Consider the following 17,826-nt stretch of genomic DNA (forward strand, 5'->3'; position numbering starts at 1 on the left):
GGCATGCAGACTGGTTGTGTTTTTTATCCTCCCTCTCTCCCGATCGTCTGTTGTTCTGCCCTTTTGGTTACAACAGATCACGTCAGGACAAACCATGGGGGGCAGGTAGATGAGGACTGAACAGGGACCCCATTGTTCCAGTTTTGGCTGATTGTCATGTACAGTAATTCAACTACCCATCTCTCTCTCTTAGTCTCTCTCTCTCTCTCTCTCTCTCTCTCTCTCTCTCTCTCACACACACACACACACACACACACAGACCAGATCCCTGGTGCCCCAGTGTTTGTTGTGAGAAGGAATGCATGGCTCTCTGCAGAAGATGGGAGTAAGGACAGCTTGTGGTGGACATTTTGGCTTGAATGAGGAAGTGAGAAAAGTGTACTGAAATACTGTGTGTGAGTGTGTGGGACAAGTACTCAGATCTTTTAATAACTTTGTATTAATAATCTGAATTATTCTTATTTAAAAATCATATATATTATTTTGTATTAATAATCTGAATCTGTAAAGTAAATAATGCTTTAAAGTAAATGCATTGGAGTAAAAATATAGTGGAGTCGAAGTATAAAATAGCCTCAAAAAGTGCCATAAAAATACAGCACTTAGTTACTTTCTACCACTGCTGTGTGTGAAGGTGTAGGCCAGTGGACTGTCAGAATAATCAGTGTCCAATGCAGCAGAATAGGAGTCTATAGTAAGTTAATAAATACCAGTTTAACAGGAGATCACCTGGAATGGCAGCATGAACTGTGAACTAATATACTAAGACACAAATACAGTACATGCAAAGAAATCCTCTTAAACAGTAGGTGGAGCTGTTGCCAGAGCCTCAAACACATGAAACATTGTGAATATCTCTCTCTCTCTCTCTCTCTCTCTCTCACGCAGACACACACACACACACACACACATACACACACCTCAGTGATGAGAGAGGCCTTCTCTCCCTTCATATCTGTACAATAGGGCTTTATGAGAAGGGTCAAAGAACCTACCAACTTACCTTCATCCTAACATCATCACTCCCTCCTCCTCCTTGCGGCTGCTGGAGGGAGGACTGGTCCAAAATTGCCTAAAAATCTCTCTTCATCATCTTCACAGACATTAGTCACAGATCATCTTTGAACTCAAGAGATGAAAGGTTGAGTTTCTCAGAGGAGTCCTGCTCTACAGCTCCACTACTTTATCGTGCCCAACGTGAAGGCTACAATAACAATTAACTGAGTATTCGATTATGTAAAGTAGTAGTTGTAGTTATACTTTTGATCCACTGTGTTTCATAGATGGAAACACTTTCTAATGGTGGATTCCAACCGTATTGGCTTGTGACCCCTTAAGATGAAACTATGTCTCCTTGTGACCTTACATCACAGATCATGGCCTTAATGCAGACGTGAGTTTTCTGTCTCATCTGAGAATCATTAGAGCCCTGAAGAGGTTAAAATGTCCAGTATTTCCCACGTAAAAAGCAAAAAAGTACAGAAAAGTCATAAAAGAAAGTTTTTCCAACAAAAACATGTATTTTCTGTCTCACATTTTGTCTTGTGACCCCAAGATTTAGTCTTAAAGCCCCCAGGATACATACTAAGGTTCAACTTTTTAACTGGTCTCCAAACAGCAATGAGAGCAGCTAATCCTTATATCTTACAGATACATCAAACACAACTTCCTTTATACTATGTGAACCACATGGCACTGGAGGTTTCACTGAAGTAGGGGATTTGAATCCTTTATAACTCTCAATAATGGCGATTGTCTCGTGTCTTTCTCGTCCGGTGCGCTTTTACAGTATCCCCCCATTGCTCAGTGTCTCCGCGAGAGCCTCCATTCACTCTGAACCAGTGAAGGGTGAGTAATGTTATTGTTCTCCAGTCTTCCTTCAAAAGCGTAGATGCTCTACGGGATGAGTGGAGATCATTTCGTTGTAGCAGCTCCAAAAGGACCTCGTCGCTTTTCGCAGTAGCTGTTGGCTGAATCGTATTTTTTAGTATCCGTATTTGGTATTTTGACATAAAGAGGTGGCGCCGCTGTCAGTGGTGCTGAATTGGATTGTCTGATTGGAAGCCAAACGGATCAGACAGTTTTAAGATGCTTTTCACAGATATATGTTCAGTCGTGTCGAGGTAATGTTTTGGATTCCTTGAAATGCTTTAGGTGCAACCGTGCAAGTCACTATAAATGCCTCCATTAGGGGTTGTTATTTTGTTTGGTTTGGCAGTCTTTCCCAAAAATGTACATCATCTTAATCTGCAATCAGTTGTTTTTAAGCAGCAGAGGTAGTCCAACACTCTTTGACAGGATAATCAGAACTTCTGTAAGTGCGCCATTGTTGTTACGTGTAGAGGGGGGGAAAGAGAGAGAGAGAGAGAGAGAGAGAGAGAGAGAGAGAGAGAGAGAGAGAGAGAGAAACAAAACACACAAACCAACTTAAAGCTTTAAGGGGCGGTGTCCGACTGTCTGATTAGAGGAGAGCTGGTGCGCACACAGGCTCCACTTTTACGCATCAGTTGTTCGTGTAGGTGTCAATGCCGAAGTTACCCCGGATTTGGGTTTATATAGAAAATAGAAAATATCACCAGCGTCTTTCTACCACAATTTAGTATAAGCACCATCCAAACTGAGGCATACACCAGCGGAGCGTGCGGAGCAAGTGGGCCAAGAGAAGTTTCCAGCATGGGAGCGCATGGATGGAGCTCAGCGCGTCTTGGGTTTGTCGTTTGTGGATATTTAGCGTTTTTCTGCGGGGAAATTGTTCCAAAGGCTGAAGCAGGCTGCTGGGACAGGGAGGTCCCAAACTGCTGCACCGGCCGGAACAACGAATGTTTTGAGTACACCAAGAGAAAAACGGTGTGCTATTGTGATACCTACTGTCAGAAAACCGGAGACTGCTGCGAGGACTATCAGCTTGTGTGCCAAATATCTGGTGAGTTTGCCTACTCTATCCTCGTGACAGGTTTTTTCTTCTTTTTTAACATAAAATGACTTCAGCATTTGCTGATTTTTTAAGGCTTGAAAGCTTTGGGAGAAATGACCACATATATACTGCGCAGATTTGTGTGGATTCTAACTGTGTCCTGTTCAGTGACGCTTGTTGTTCATTGTAGTCCAGTTTGAGCCAGAGATGGCTGGCATTGAGGTGACATGGAGACAGTGAGACATACTACACATAGCTGTCTCTAGTGCGTCCATTAAGGCTATTTGTTTTCAGTGCCATTAGTAGGGGGTACTCTCCTGTCTTCATGGTGTATTTTTCAACAGCAGTTTGTGTCTATGTGTTTTTAAGTTTGTAGGGTTGACCCTTGACCTGGCCATGAAATGGTAGGAAAGTGTAAGTGATGGATCATAACAGAGGCACAAATCAGCATGGTAGTTTTCTCTTGAACAATGAAAGAAACACCTGCACTTAATAATGAGATCAAGGTTAATTGTTCAGAATCCTTAAAATACGAATGTGGGTAACCTCTTCCCTCACCATCCTGGCTGCTGCTATATATGGACAAATGAGGGAATGGACACCATGGGAACAGACTGCCAAAGATGGTCAGGATTACCTACTGTAGAGCTGTGTCTGAGATGTGACAGACTCAGCTCTTACAGTATGTTGAAACGTCTCAAGTTCATGAGGAGTGATTATCTGCGTATAGATACACTCAGAGTGTGACCCTTGTCTTAAGTGCACACTAACAAGCACCTGCAGGGTCAGTCCAGCAAGTCAAAGAGCACTTAAAATGCTTCAGCGATCCCTCTATTTAGGCACATGAGTGTATACACAGTGAACCTTTGGTTGAATCCTGTATCTGTGCTGTGATGTGAACAGGCTGCCTCATCCAGACTTGAGTTAATCACTTAAAAGCATGTACAAAAGTTCTGCAATGGACACTGTGACACACTTTAGTAGACCTCACTGTTTACTGCACAGATAGCTGAACCACCTGTTAATCACTGTGGAGCTGCAGCACACTGTTCTACTGCAGTTGTTTTCCAAAAGCCATTATACGGTTTTGCACATTTGAATAAATTTTTTAGTAGAAATCAATTTGTAAGTTGGTGCAAATTTGTGATCTTGGGCTTGAGACAAGTGATCCATCTCAGTAAGCATCATGTCTGCTTTTATTTTGGTAAGAATACTGTTCTGTCTTGTTGCAGACTTTTCTAATATATCTACAATTAAAATTACATTATTTGAAAGTGTGTGTAAATTAAATGTGACTTCTAGACCAGTAAATGGGTTAAAAAAAAAACACCAAAAACACCAGTACAACTGTTTGAATGCTGTAAACTCTGTGCAGAAATTCTTAAATACTGTGATGCCCTAATAGTGCAACATTACATTTGTAAGAATATATATATATATATATGTTCTTATCTGATGAGCATTAGACAGATGAGTGAGGCTTTTAAAGTATAAATAAATACATAAATGAATGAGTTGTGGTTTATAGTAGCTAAAACACCAAATAGGAAAAAAATATTACACGCTCAAATCTCAGTTTGTATTTTTTATCTACCAATCAGTCAAAAAGGCATGTAGAGACAACATTTATCATCCAGCAGCCAGCTGAGTTCATGCCAGACATCACTTGATCCATCCCATGTGCCTGCCAAGCTGAAATTTAACAGAATAAGCACAGGAAAGCACCTCAGGTCAGTGTTGAGTCATCATTGTACTGCTCAACAGCAGCTGGTCCCTCACAGGTCAGCTAACGGCTGCCATGTGCATCAGTTCAGTCATGTGTCAGATGAGGATTTTTAGCATTGTGGACCTCATGTGTTGTTAGACCTCTCTCGGGGACCATGGTGTGATGTAGGTGTTTCTGAACAGCATCTAGGCTGAATAGTCATGTGACAGGCATAAAAATTGTCTACAAATGGGCAAGATTTATAGTTAGGGCTGTAAATTAAATATATATATATGTATATAGGGATGTTTTTAATGGTTTTACAATGTTTAATCTGTCTGAATCTGAACATGAAAACGTCAACTTGGCCATGACCTATAGATGCTGTATGGATCAGTGAGCATTGAGTGATGCTGCGAAAAACATTGTGACTTGTTCCCTCTGCAACCTGAGCATCTGCACAGTATAAACACACAACGCAGCTTGTGGCTTGGCTCACTTCCATCAAAGCACCCTGATGTTTTCTCACCCACATTACCCCCAGACTGTATCTGATCCTGATCCTACAGCTCTGTAATGCATCAAGGAGTCTGTCTGTGTACTGTCTGTCACAGTCTGTAATTTAGTCGTGTCAGCTGTGGCTGAGCAAAGAGCTTGGAGTGGGTGACATCAGAAGAGAGACAGAAAGAATCATCAGGCTGTTTGCACCGCTTGGACACAAACACTTAAAGCTCTTTTAGAGCGTGATACGATTTACTCCAGAGATGTTGTACAAATGGAGTATTTGGCAGGAATTTGTATTGGTTGCAAACAGCTCGGAGGAAGTTGCTGTGCGCTTAATATTTATATTACTCTGTCAAGAGCTTTGAAGTATTAACTTAAAACAAGTGGAGTCAGTGGTGGAATGTTTTGAAGAAATTACTCCCTACGACACATACAGTCATCATCAGTTATTGATCTTCAAGTTAGTTTAAGTAGTTTTTGAGGTTTAGGAGGTGATATTCAGCAAGTTGTCACTTGTAATCTAAAACTATTCTCTTGATTCTCAGTGGACATTTTCTAGACAATGTCTCACAACAAAATGTAAAAAGTATTTTTGGCCAACTTGGCAAGGTTAAGCTGTTTGTAAATTTTTCTTATTCTTGCAAATGAGTTGACAGAAGTAGAAAGTGACACTTATATATATATTTTATTTCCAGTTCCGCCATAAAGAAATATTTTCAACTAAGCAATAATGAGCACCCTTGTTGTTGTCTGACCCTTAGAAGGAGATCTTATTTTGAAACATAAAGGTACAAATGCATCATGGGAGAGGTAGAAAATGTGTATTTCTGCACTAACAGAGGATTCAGTGCAGCTTCAATAGTTGCCTCTTCAATAAGACACATGAGATATTGTTTGGCTAGATAAACTTCACCTTGCTGTTTTACTACAGGGCACTAACAGTTAACACGGCTTAAAGAAAGCTGGATACACCCAGTGAACGTCACAAATGAACGATACAGGACACAGTGTGGGGAGTTGCCTCCTGTTGTAGGAGTACCTTTGGTGCATCACATAATTTCCATGTCAGCCCTACAGTAAGTCTCTAATTGCTCATTCCTCTTCATAGACTCTAGAGATGAAACTGGCCCACAGGAGGATGGAAGGGGAAGCTCCTCTCTCCTACTGTGGCGTCTGGTAGTTCTCACTCCAGCAGGAAGACACATTGTAGCCTCTGCCTCAGATACACCAGAGGTTTGCTCATCATTCATCTGTCTCTCCTGCAGGCACCTCTGCTTCTCTTACTTCTCTTTAGGGCGCGGTATGCTGTCATGCCATGATGTTTGCTTTTTCTTCCTTGCTTCCCACGCGTTCTTTCCTTAACCTCTATGAGTGGTGAATGCTTTTACCCAGCTTGGCTGAAACGGACCAGCTGCTGTAGTGTTTGGGACAAACAACCTTCCGTCCAGTTTCTCCTGGTACTCACATACTGCATGTACAGTATCAGGATTGATGTCCTTTTTTTGGCCTGTTCGTGATCAGAAAACGTAAATGTTTTATTCCAAAGTAAACTTGAAGGGTGTTAATAGTTCATTCAGTAGAAGGTATTTGTAAGGAAAACTGTTCACAACAGGTCTGTGGAGTAACGGACACATTTAATCATCTTTCAGTGCTTCCATGCTGTGGCAGAAAAATCAGAGACGGATAAAACATAACACAAAACACAAAAAATAAGCCAAAAACTAATATGCCTGGCAAGATAATTGATTGATTTGAACGATTTTTAAAATTTGTATGATTCAACCACATTTGCTTTATTTAAACACAAATACATTTTTAGAGACATCTTTAGCAAATGTTAGCATGCTAACATTTTAAACTAAAAAGATAAATATGGTAAACATGCCTAATTAACATCAGTATGTTAGCATTGTTATAGTGAACCTTTAAGCATGCTACTGTTGGCAGTTAGCTTGAAGCACCGTTGTGCTTATGGACAGCCTTGCAGAACCACTAGCATGGCTGTAGACTCTTGTGTGCAATTCAGGAATAGTCATTTTTATTATTCCCGTAAAGGACCTCTGTGTAAGGTTAGTGGCATCTAGTGGTGAGGTTGCAGATTGCAACTAACTGAACACAACACGGTGGATTCCACGGGAGGCAACCTGCAGCATCTGTAGATAAAAACAGATCATTCTAAGGTAACAAAAACACAACAACTCCATTATTCAGGTGAATATACACTAATGAAATCATACCTATGACTATTATATTCAATTTCTGAAAATAGATCCTCCTAAATGTTACACACTGCATCTTTAAGGCACTTATGATGGTGATGAGGTAGTCTTTGAACTTTGATATTATTAATCTGTCCATCATTTTCAAATAATTATTTGCATACAACAAGTTGTTAATCAGAAAAAACCCAGATGATTCTGTATACTTTTCTTTGTTCTCTAAGTTGTTTTTACATTGAACCTGAGCCACTATAGATGCTTTCATTCTTCAGATGATGCCACAACTCTGTGAATTATTTTGAAGTAAAGTTCACTTTATGTTTGAAGGTAAGCAGGTGAACCCTCCACTGACAAGAGCACATTTTCTGTTTCCTTTTTTTGGTTTCTTCTTTGGTTGTTGTTTTATTGTTGTCAGTATTCACAATTTTCTTTTGTGTTCGTGTGCCATGTCTTTAGCATTTTGCCATAATAAAGTGTTGGGAGCCCATGCAATGCAAACACTTTGTAGGTCCTGCAATTTTAACAGAAAATTTGTATCAGCTGTGTTTGTAATGAATCCTTTTAATAAGATGGTTTGTTTGGCTCCTCTTTTCAAGGTGTCTACAGGAAACATTTATGTGCTAACCTGTTATTAGGGCTTAGTCCTGTGTCATTCACCCCTATTAAGAGGCTTATGGCTCTCCCTTGTGTTGCTGAACATTATAAGGCTTGTCTGATGGGACCAAGGCCCAACTCTCTACATGGGAGGGAGGTCGGCTAGGGAGGTCTTGGGGTGCAGACGTCCTCCAGACCAGCTGGACATCTGGGTCCTATCAGAGAGGAGATGGGGGTGGATGGAGGGGGTGGCAAAGTGAAAAAGAGGCAGATGGGGGAGAAAGAACAAGAGGCCGAGTGGGACAAAGTGATAAAGGGAGAAGAAGATAAAGCAAATTGGGCGGGCATGTCTCATAACTCTTTTGTTATGAAACCCTAAAATGGAAGCAGAATTCAGGGAAAGTGAAAGAAAAGGCAAACGAATGCCAATCTAAAAAGCTATGTAGCACGCTTTTTATCTCAGTTAACAAGTGTGACTGCAGATTGGCTGACAAGTCCTTAGATAAAAGTGCTGATGTTGGATACACATTCAGTGGTTTGGTTCAGTTGGTGGCATTTGTCTGAAGCTCTTCCAGCTACCTGGAAAATTTGCTGCCACAGATTCCTCCAAGCAAACTCCTGTTACACTGAACTATATGTGTATTTTTTTATATTTCAAACACAGCGTAACACATCCTCTAGATCTAATGCTTTAAATCCCCCGAACACTAAGTATTTGTGTAAGATTTATTGACAGTAACCAATGGAAACACCAACTGTCTAAATCCTGAAGTTTAGAAATATGTGATTTCATCTTTTTCCAACCCTTTTCCAACCTGTCTGACTTTATTAACTTATTTTTTTATTTTGTCAGAAAGGTATTTTTTCGTGTAGGATCCCTTTATCCATACAAAGCTGATTGAGAAAATATGTTTTTAAGTTTTGCAGATTCTTTAGCTGGTATCAGTTTGTCAGCGTTTCAGAGGTCGCTCTGACATCAACCATGTGCTCCAAAAGATATGAGAATACAGATCTAAAGTCAGTGTCTGATAAAACACGTCTCTGTTTAATTACAGAAGGAGACTTCAACTTTTAAGTGCTTGAAAACACTTTGTAATAATATCAGCTGATCGAAAAGACAAAAAGCTGAATATGCTGACAACGAGTGCCATTTGTTTCCTGTATTGGGGTCAGAGGTCAGAGTTGGTGGTGTGCTTTCCAACTAGGGACTTTCTCGTCAACAATGGGGACTGGGGACAACAGTGGCTGTAAGCTCTGTAGGTCAGGCTGTGTCAGACTGTCAGACAGGGCTATCATGTGGGTGGTGGGACTGTCGCACTGGTGGTACCAGAAACAGAGCAGGGGACCACCACAGTTTGGTAATTGCCTTCTGACCTCTGGTGGCTTGGGGCCAACAGGTTGAGACTTCCAGACAGGGCCTTAGTCCTGTTAGTGTGTATGTCAGTTTCATCAGAGGGTAATAGCCCTGTTTCCCCCTTTGGTACGGGAACTCGCTGACCCTATCAGTTTCATTGCGCACCCTCTGCAGTAAAGACCTCAGCTGCACTGCTTGCTTGTGATTTTCCCACTATTGAGAAAGAAAAACAGCAACATAAAAACCGCCCCTGTGAACGTCAGAGGATGTAAAAGAGGGAAGGAAAGGCGAGGAGACATGAGTAAGGATAAGAAGAGGTGGAGGAGGCAAGAGTAGGGAAGCTGATACGGTTGCAGTGTCTGATTCGCTCACGCCCCTCATTCTTTCAAGAAAATTCATGTCACTCTACAAGTGTACACAGGGTAATGTGTATGTCTGTGTGTTTTAGGGTGAAGACTGAAGGTGGAACAAGCCCAAGTGGGTGGGTTTAATCTGACAGAAATTGTTTTCGATGTGTGTGTACGTATGTGTGTGTCGTGATCTGGGAAAGGCGAGTGTCAGGTGGGCAGCACTAATGTGCAGGAATGCAGAGATTCCACAGTGGCTTTGTGGATCGGCTGTGTCACTGAGACAGCCGCCCCCCCTTCAAAACCCCAACAGGACCATGGGAATGAACCGAACAGGCGGCACCTTGAAAGCTCTCTCTCTCTCTTTCTCCTGTTCACACACACACACACACACACACACACACACACACACACACACACACACACACGCACACACACATACTTATTCACTTGCAGCATTGTACTATGGGGTGAGTGTGTATTATAAAGACAGAGTTAGGTAGATTAGATGGCAAAGGAGGATTAGATTCAGTTATGGTATATTTATCCTCTCCCTCCCTATAATTTCATCAAGAACATCTAAGAGCTTCACACTGTGTGCACCTGCTCTCATTGTATTAAACTTCTATTGTCTGCAAAGAATACCAGGCTCTCTGAAAAAAGTATTCTGGTGTAAACGTATCTGTTTGCATTTATCAATTAGTGCTTGAGCATTTGAGAGCCTCTCTCATTATTATGATGTTTATGTTTATGGAGTGGGCTCTTCCTCCCAAAAACAAAGCTGTTAAATGTCTGCCGTTATTAAATCTCTGTGTTGGACAAGGCTTGATTACTGCTGGAGATGCTTGGCTTTGATCAGAGCAGCCATCTAACTAATACGGCTTCCTCTTAGCCTGACGTAATTGGCTAAATCAGCCTACTGAACGAGAAGCCTGATTGCTGCTGCTGCTGTGTTTATGTGGTGTGCTCTATTTGTGTGTGAGTGTGTGTTTAAGTGTGGGGTAGACGGAAACCGGAGAGAACAGGATGCAAAATTAGCCCCTTATTTAAATGCCCCCCCACGTTTGACCTGGGTCGCAGACTTCCTGAGTCTGGAGTTTGGCTGATCTGACATTAGTAGATGGTAATGACCCAGTCACTCATTTGCTGCCCACCTACCTGAGTAAATGCTCAGTGCAGTATTATGCAACTCTATGTCTGGGTCTGGTGTGTGTTGCAGCACACTTTCAGCATGCAGTTAGGCGTGACAGCAACAATTAGGGGAAAGTACCTCTGGGGTAAAGATCAATTCATGTGTCAGAGAGCATTTATTGTGAAAGCACAACTGTTAATTCTCTTTCTTTGTATTTTTCCTTATTCATATTTTACTTCATCTTCATCTCTGGACTGGATTTTTTCAAATCTAAAATCCTCTGCTGACCTCTCTGTCTCCCTGCTTCCCTAGCAGCCATTGACTGTGTGGTGGGATCATGGGGTCCCTGGTCATCATGCACATCTACATGTGGAGTTGGCAGCACAGAGAGGAGTCGCCAAGTGTCCGTTCCCCCTAGAAATGGAGGCACGCCCTGTCCTGACCTCAAACAGCGTCGAGGATGCTTTGGAAACAACGCCATATGCAGCACAGCGAAAGGTGAGATCATGACCTTTTCTATGTGCACCTACATGCATGCATTTATGCAAGCACTCTGGCTCTAAACTCTGTTACATAATAATTTGGTGTTTCAGTATTCTCTGGGGTACCTTTTACTGTAATTAACACATCTGTTCTGAAGCCGTATCTCCAGCTGTACTATTTCAAACGCCTCAGTTACTTGAATAACTCTCCCAGTAATAAAACACCAGAACACGTAAAAACTTTTCCAAGAAGAAGATTTCCAAAGAACCACTGCCCATCACACCACTTTAAAACACTGAGTCATTTTAATGAGTCATGGGATGAGCTGCTCTTCAGTGGAAACAAGAGCTTATCTGACATGATTTTTGATTTCTGCAGAGGTGGCAAAGATCCTGCCTGACTCTTTCAAGAGGAACTTCAAGGACCCTTGGAGGCGACCACACATGCTGATGAAGGAGGAGAAGGCCAGGTAAGGCCTCTATTAACACACTACAAACTAGCACACAGGACCGCTCACAACCAACCCAACCACCCCTCTTTGTTTTTGTCTGTAGAGCCGGCTTTCATGTGCAATTGATGCCGAGTGGGGGTAATTACAGCTGAAAAGTGTGGAGTGTAGAATGATCATATGAACTGTACAGAGATTATCTGAAGGGTTTCAATTTCAATTCAATTCAGTTGTATTTGTATAGCGCCAATTTATAACAAATGTCATCTCAGGACACCTTTCAAATAGAGTAGGTCTAGACCATACTCCTCATTAAGTATTTTTGTAAATTATTATACCCAACAGTTGATTAAAAAACTCATTATTTCAAAAGCATGTTTGGTCTTTAAAAGCATAACAATGTTATGCTTTTTTGCCAACAATGAAGAACATTTTCAGATGTTAGCTTGCTCATTCTGGCATGAACTCTTTTTCCAGCTCCAAAGCTGCATTTCAACTTCTCAGATACAGCTGGATTTTACTCCACAGTTTTTCTTTTAAACTTAGTTTCAAAGGTCATTTTAAGATCAACTCTGTACTCCAAAAGATTAAAAGTACAGACCAAGGCCAAGGTTGCCATAGCATGCAGAGCCTTGAAATTGCTTTGACTGTGTAACATGAACACTGTCACTGAATATTTACATCATGAGCTGACCTTTACTGATAAAGCAGCCATAATCCATGTAAAAGGTAAACCCTCCCTGCATAGATGTCATCTTTGATCCGAGTGGATTGCAGACGTTCTCAGAGTCGGACAAATCAGAGACCAGGGAATAAAACACGGCTGGTTTCTTAACAGCTCACAGCCTTTCACTGAGATTAAAATGGACATTGGATACCTTTGTTTTTTACTGAAATAGAAAGCATCAAGTGATTGGAGGAACATTACTCATAAATGTCAGCAATTCAAAAGGGATGACACAGCATTACGGTGATTTCACACAAACATCTGGGGCCCTGGTGTTGACATGGGAATTGACCCAGGGAACGGGCTGTTAAAATGAAATGAAATGATGATCTGTAGTTGTCTTTGGATCTCTAGTTATATCTGTAATCGGAATGAGTAATATTTCACAAAGATGTGAAGGGTGGACATCGTCAGGAGGCTATTATGCAGTGCTTATTTTACTTGTAGAGGCTTAACGCAGACCTGTGCTGATGTCTTTCAGGAATTAGGATGGTTAAGGTCTTATTGTGTCTTTATATGAAAACATTTTAAGCTGCGTGAGTTTATATATATATATATATATATATATATATATATATATATATATATATATGAAGTGTTGTCATGCTGCCTATATACCTGATGAAAGTCATATAGATGTGTAAATGTGATAAACTATTGCAGCAAGTGACACAGTGTCAGGGGGAAAAAAAGTGAAGAAATGTCCCTTTGGCAATTCCATGTGTGCATAAAACTAAATTTATTATAAACTCATTATAGTTGTCATTTCAACATAATCTTAAAATAAACCCTAAAGTATATGATAATGAAAATGGCTGACAGAATATATCAAGCAGAAGATATTATGTATTCTCTACAATTTGCTTATTTGTAGCAAAACCTTCTTCAAACACATAAACAAATCCAACCTGAATAATAATATTGCATTGACATATACAATGTAACTAGTGGACAAAGTGTTCAAGAATCACTGAGAAAAGAAACTGCAGCTTCATGTTTTCTTTGACAAACCACCTCACTGGGGATGTTTTGTCACAGCTGACTAAATCAGAGACAAAATAAATAGTGCAAAAGTTCAAAGTGCCTGCCAGAGAACAGAGTGAGCTAAAAAACAAGACTTTATTATTTTTTCCAGTGCACAGAGTGAGCTGTGTTTATATTAGGATACTACAGGTGACCATGACACTGCTGGATCACCTTCAAATAGAACAATTCTCTTATCTGGATGTTTTATTTGTCTTTTGTCTAGTGATAGTTGTGATCAAGCACAGCTGGGTTGGATCACCACTTGGCTTTCATCAATCAAGCCATGTTGGATTGCTTTTTACTATTGGAAGGGTGTTTGTCTTTGTCTCTGAATTAAATTCACTGAGTGAATAATAAAAGTCCTCAGTTCAACCCAAAGAACAAAATATTAAAAAAGCTCTACAGAGCTGCATGAGCAGCACTCAGTTTAGTTCTCACAGGATTACATCTGTAGACTCTTGATTAGACTTTTTGACGCCAATATTTTTGTCCAAAATTTTAAGATCAAATCAAAGTTATTTTTGACATGTTTCCTTTTCCTCTGTGCTTGCAGTTACTGTGTGTACCTGCGGGTGAAACAGGCCAGTGCAGCATGTAAACTGTGGAGTGCTCATCTGGTGAGAGAGAGGCTGGTCTGTGCAGAGTGTCAGAGCGATGCCATGTCAAAGTCAGACCGCTGTGGAGGCGACGGCCTAGAGAGCACCAGGTAAACCAAACAGCTATTTATTGGTAGTGGGTCTGTGTGGATTTTAATATAGCTGAGCCATCTGCAGACTGGCTGGAAGCTGGATGCAGTTAAAGGTACAGTACGTTGAATGATGAGCTCAATTAATGGATGTCTATGGAATCAAGTAGCAGCTGCTTCTGAATGAATAGAAACACCTTACACAACACAGATGGTGTAAGACTTTGTACTTGTTAGCTAAGCACATGAATATTCATTTTTTGTGGAAACCGTAAGGGAAATCAAAGTTTTTTATAATCTAATTTCTGTGTTATAATGCTATAATCACATTAAAATTGCACGCAAAGTGGATTTTAATAACACAAATGAAACATTTCAAATACTTTTCCAATGTTGTTGCTAACTGTTTCATGTCTGATATGGCCCTTTTTTTCCTAGAACCTTCTGGGCAGCAGCTTCAGTCCCGGGCTGTCATGGCTCCTGGGTGCGAGAGTCATCTTCTGAGGGTTGCCGGTGTCCTCCCTACTCCGTGCTTTTTGTGTGAGCCGACAAGATTTCCCTCAACACCTCCTGCTAACTGTGGAGAGCCCTGCCAGCCAAGCCAGACCCCTCCGAACCAGATTACTGGATGGGTAACTCAAGGAGATCAGCAACATCCTGCCACTTTTTCCTTTCACCTCATACTCTGTACTGTATACACTATTGCTAAGCACACAGAAATTCCTGCATTTAATTTCAGATTTTACAGCCACGTTATGTGCTTATTCTCCTCCAAAGCACAGCAACATCTATTTGCCTTTTTACCTCTGAATCTTTGCTATCTACCTCCATCAATGCAAGTACATTTGTTAATGCATAATGTATAAATATATAAATATATTATTTTGCTTTATACATTTTCTACTTTTGATTGTTTATGTGTTATGTATATGTGTCTATATAGCTACACTTATTTGTACCCAACTGTTTAAACACCAGACAGAAGTTGCTGCACCCAGTTTCAGCCCAAATCCAAAGGGTCGTAAGTCACCTGCAGGTTGGAAATGCTGAAAACTGGTTCATCCAAATTATATCCATTAAGTCAATATATCTGTGTTTTACAGTTTTTGCCTATTAATATTTCTTTTCAACAAATACATTTATACCGGCAAGTTAAGTTGAATATCAGGTATTGATTCTCAGGTGCTGAGATTTGTGTCTTTGTCTCCCATCAAGCTTCCTCTTTCATGTCTGCCTCTTCTGATGGTCAGTCACTGATGTTTTTAGTAGTTTGAAATCACTCATAGCTGAAATCAGTCCCATCTGTTTAGACTTAAAATTGTTGGAGAGGAAAAAGAGCCATTTAAGAGAATTTCACTGTGGTTCTCTCTGTCCTCTGTGTCCAAGACTGAAAAAAAACTGCGTCATAGCTATGTTTCCTCTCACCCCCATCCCTTCTCAGAAACCCTGTTACCCTCACATGGGAGTTTTATCAGCAATCATCCAATATAACTATCACATTACTAGAGTGCCGTCATCTGCAATTGTTGTTCTCTGGTTCAGTACGCCTTCCCGCGTTTCTTGTACTGCTGGTTTAAGAGACAAGTGTAGTCCCAGTAAAGGGCTTTTCTCTCTGGAAAGCTGTGACTTTCTCTTTCTCTCCCATGTCTGTGTCTGTGTTTGTGTGTTTATTTATTATAAAACAAGTGATGATTTTATTAGTGCAGCACAGCATACTCTGTACACTGTCCATTAGTGAAAATAAACAACTATACTGTCATATCCGCCCCTCTTGTCATATTTTCCGATTTGGGTATTTCATTGCATCATTGCATTCAGATTAAGCACCACTTAGAACAGTACACAGACCACCATTAGCATTTCTGACTTCACCCCTCTGCAATTACTCCAACGAGCACAGCCCTGCTAAGTATATCCCTCTGCTTGACCAGTGTTTACATGCAGCATTTCACAGTTGAAAGAAGAGCGCTGTTGAACATACGTAACCTAATGCAGACATGTACCCATCAACATATTTCTGTTGCATTCTTGACATTTTTCTTCTTGTGGTGTAAACGGGATGACGACAAGCCAAATGACAACTAATATGTATAATCATGTCTCATTCTCCTACAATTTGGGCTTTGTTTTTGTGATGTCACTTCCAGAGATGAGGTGTGGACAGGTTAAACACGAGGCCTGAGACACTGGACAACTAACATAATCTGAAAATATATCTGTCACTCGCATTTTTTTGTTTTCACAGCAGCTCTGGATAATTTGAAAGCCAGTTTCCCTCCTCCTTTATGTGATATATGGACTAGGTAAGTGAACATGGAGGAGGGGATGTCTAAACCTTGACTCTGACCCTGAACGTTTGTTTGTAAAGCCATGGCTCCGTGTCCTTGCTGACAGGTTTAAACAACAGTGTCAGAACCTTTAATGTTTTTCATTTTCTCTTACTTTGTGCAAAACCAACTGATGCATCCTCTATTAGTCAGGATATTTACTGTACAGTATAGGTGTTCCTCACAAGCTGGGGTGTTAGCAGGAAGGTAATGAGACTCAGCAGAGGAAATGAGAGGTAAAGCACAACTTAGGATGGATTTGAGTATGTGTCCCCTATTTAGGTTTTAAATTAAGAAAATATTGCAGGCCACTCATTCTCTATATAAATGATGGGCATTTTTGTCTGAAAAATGCAACGTGACGACCCAGGCTTGAACCAATCAACACCTCCCACATTAGTCCTTTGAGAAAGATTCATACTCCCGGCTACTTCCATGTGTTTCATCTCGGTGGCACTTGAACTTTACCTCCTCCATTAATCTCTCCAGCCACCCTCTCCCTTACCCTGCACTCCTCCCTCCCTCCTCCCTCTCACCAGCTCCCTACCAAACTCCCCTCCGTCAGCACAACTCTTTATTTTCTCTTACTACAACAGTGGCAATAGAGTGCTGTCAGCCTGACAGTCCATCCCCTCTGAAGCAGGCTTTACCCCCCTGGCTGCCCTGCCTCTGCTGCTAACCCGCTTTCCAAAGGGCAGGAAGGCCCATCTCTGGCCCAGTGCCTGATGGGCTCCGACAGCAGTGTGTTCTGGGATTACACCCACTCAAAAGGGGGGCATTCCAGCACCGGCGGCCTTTGTCACAGCACGGCCACTGTTTGCTTTTGACAAGACAGCTGTTCAAAGCCCTCCCGGCCCCCACGGATACCGTGAAGGGAACAAACCCAGGGGTGACTTCCGTTTAATGGTGGTGTCGGTGCCGCCACCACCTGAGGTCGCTTCGACATTATATTCATCCCCAGTAGACCCCTAGTTTGAGCATCTCATGTCATTACATTCACAAATATAAGTTGAACATTTCCATCCTGCATCTAGAAAAATACCCACCCCCCAACTTAGATGCATCTCCTTTCCTAGACCCAAACAAAAATGCCACTATTTTGTCTGTATGACTGCTTTGCCTGCTGGAACATCCTTGACTTCTCCCTTCCTTGTGTGTGTACACCACACGTGCAATAGGAGGAGTCACTGTGTTACAGTGTTGTAGCTAGGAATTATCTGCCCCATATTCACCCCTTTACCACCATTATCATGTGTCAACCCATCCACAACTAAAACACAACCGAGTGCATTCATTTACTGATCAATTAATGGACCAATCACTACATGAAATATGTTTTTTGGACAATCTTAGGACTATTG

The 17,826-nt window shown here is 41.2% G+C and overlaps 1 protein-coding gene across 2 annotated transcripts; it reads left to right on the top strand.

The window, feature by feature from the left end:
• The first annotated feature begins 2,425 nt into the window (after positions 1–2,425).
• Positions 2,426–15,897, top strand: si:dkey-178e17.3 (somatomedin-B and thrombospondin type-1 domain-containing protein). 2 transcript variants are annotated; one of them, XM_051423631.1, is made up of 5 exons: positions 2,426–2,923; positions 11,082–11,267; positions 11,631–11,721; positions 14,007–14,159; positions 14,577–15,897. In XM_051423631.1, the coding sequence occupies exons 1-5, from the start codon at positions 2,674–2,676 to the stop codon at positions 14,680–14,682; spliced, it is 786 nt and encodes a 261-aa protein (XP_051279591.1). In that variant the 5' UTR covers positions 2,426–2,673; the 3' UTR covers positions 14,683–15,897. The 2 variants fall into 2 exon arrangements, with proteins under 2 accessions (XP_051279591.1, XP_051279592.1); XM_051423632.1 differs by having other exon boundaries at positions 11,085–11,267.
• The last annotated feature ends 1,929 nt before the right edge of the window (positions 15,898–17,826 follow it).

Source organism: Dicentrarchus labrax, unplaced genomic scaffold (genome assembly GCF_905237075.1).
Source record: "Dicentrarchus labrax unplaced genomic scaffold, dlabrax2021, whole genome shotgun sequence".
Taxonomy (NCBI): Eukaryota; Metazoa; Chordata; class Actinopteri; family Moronidae; genus Dicentrarchus; species Dicentrarchus labrax.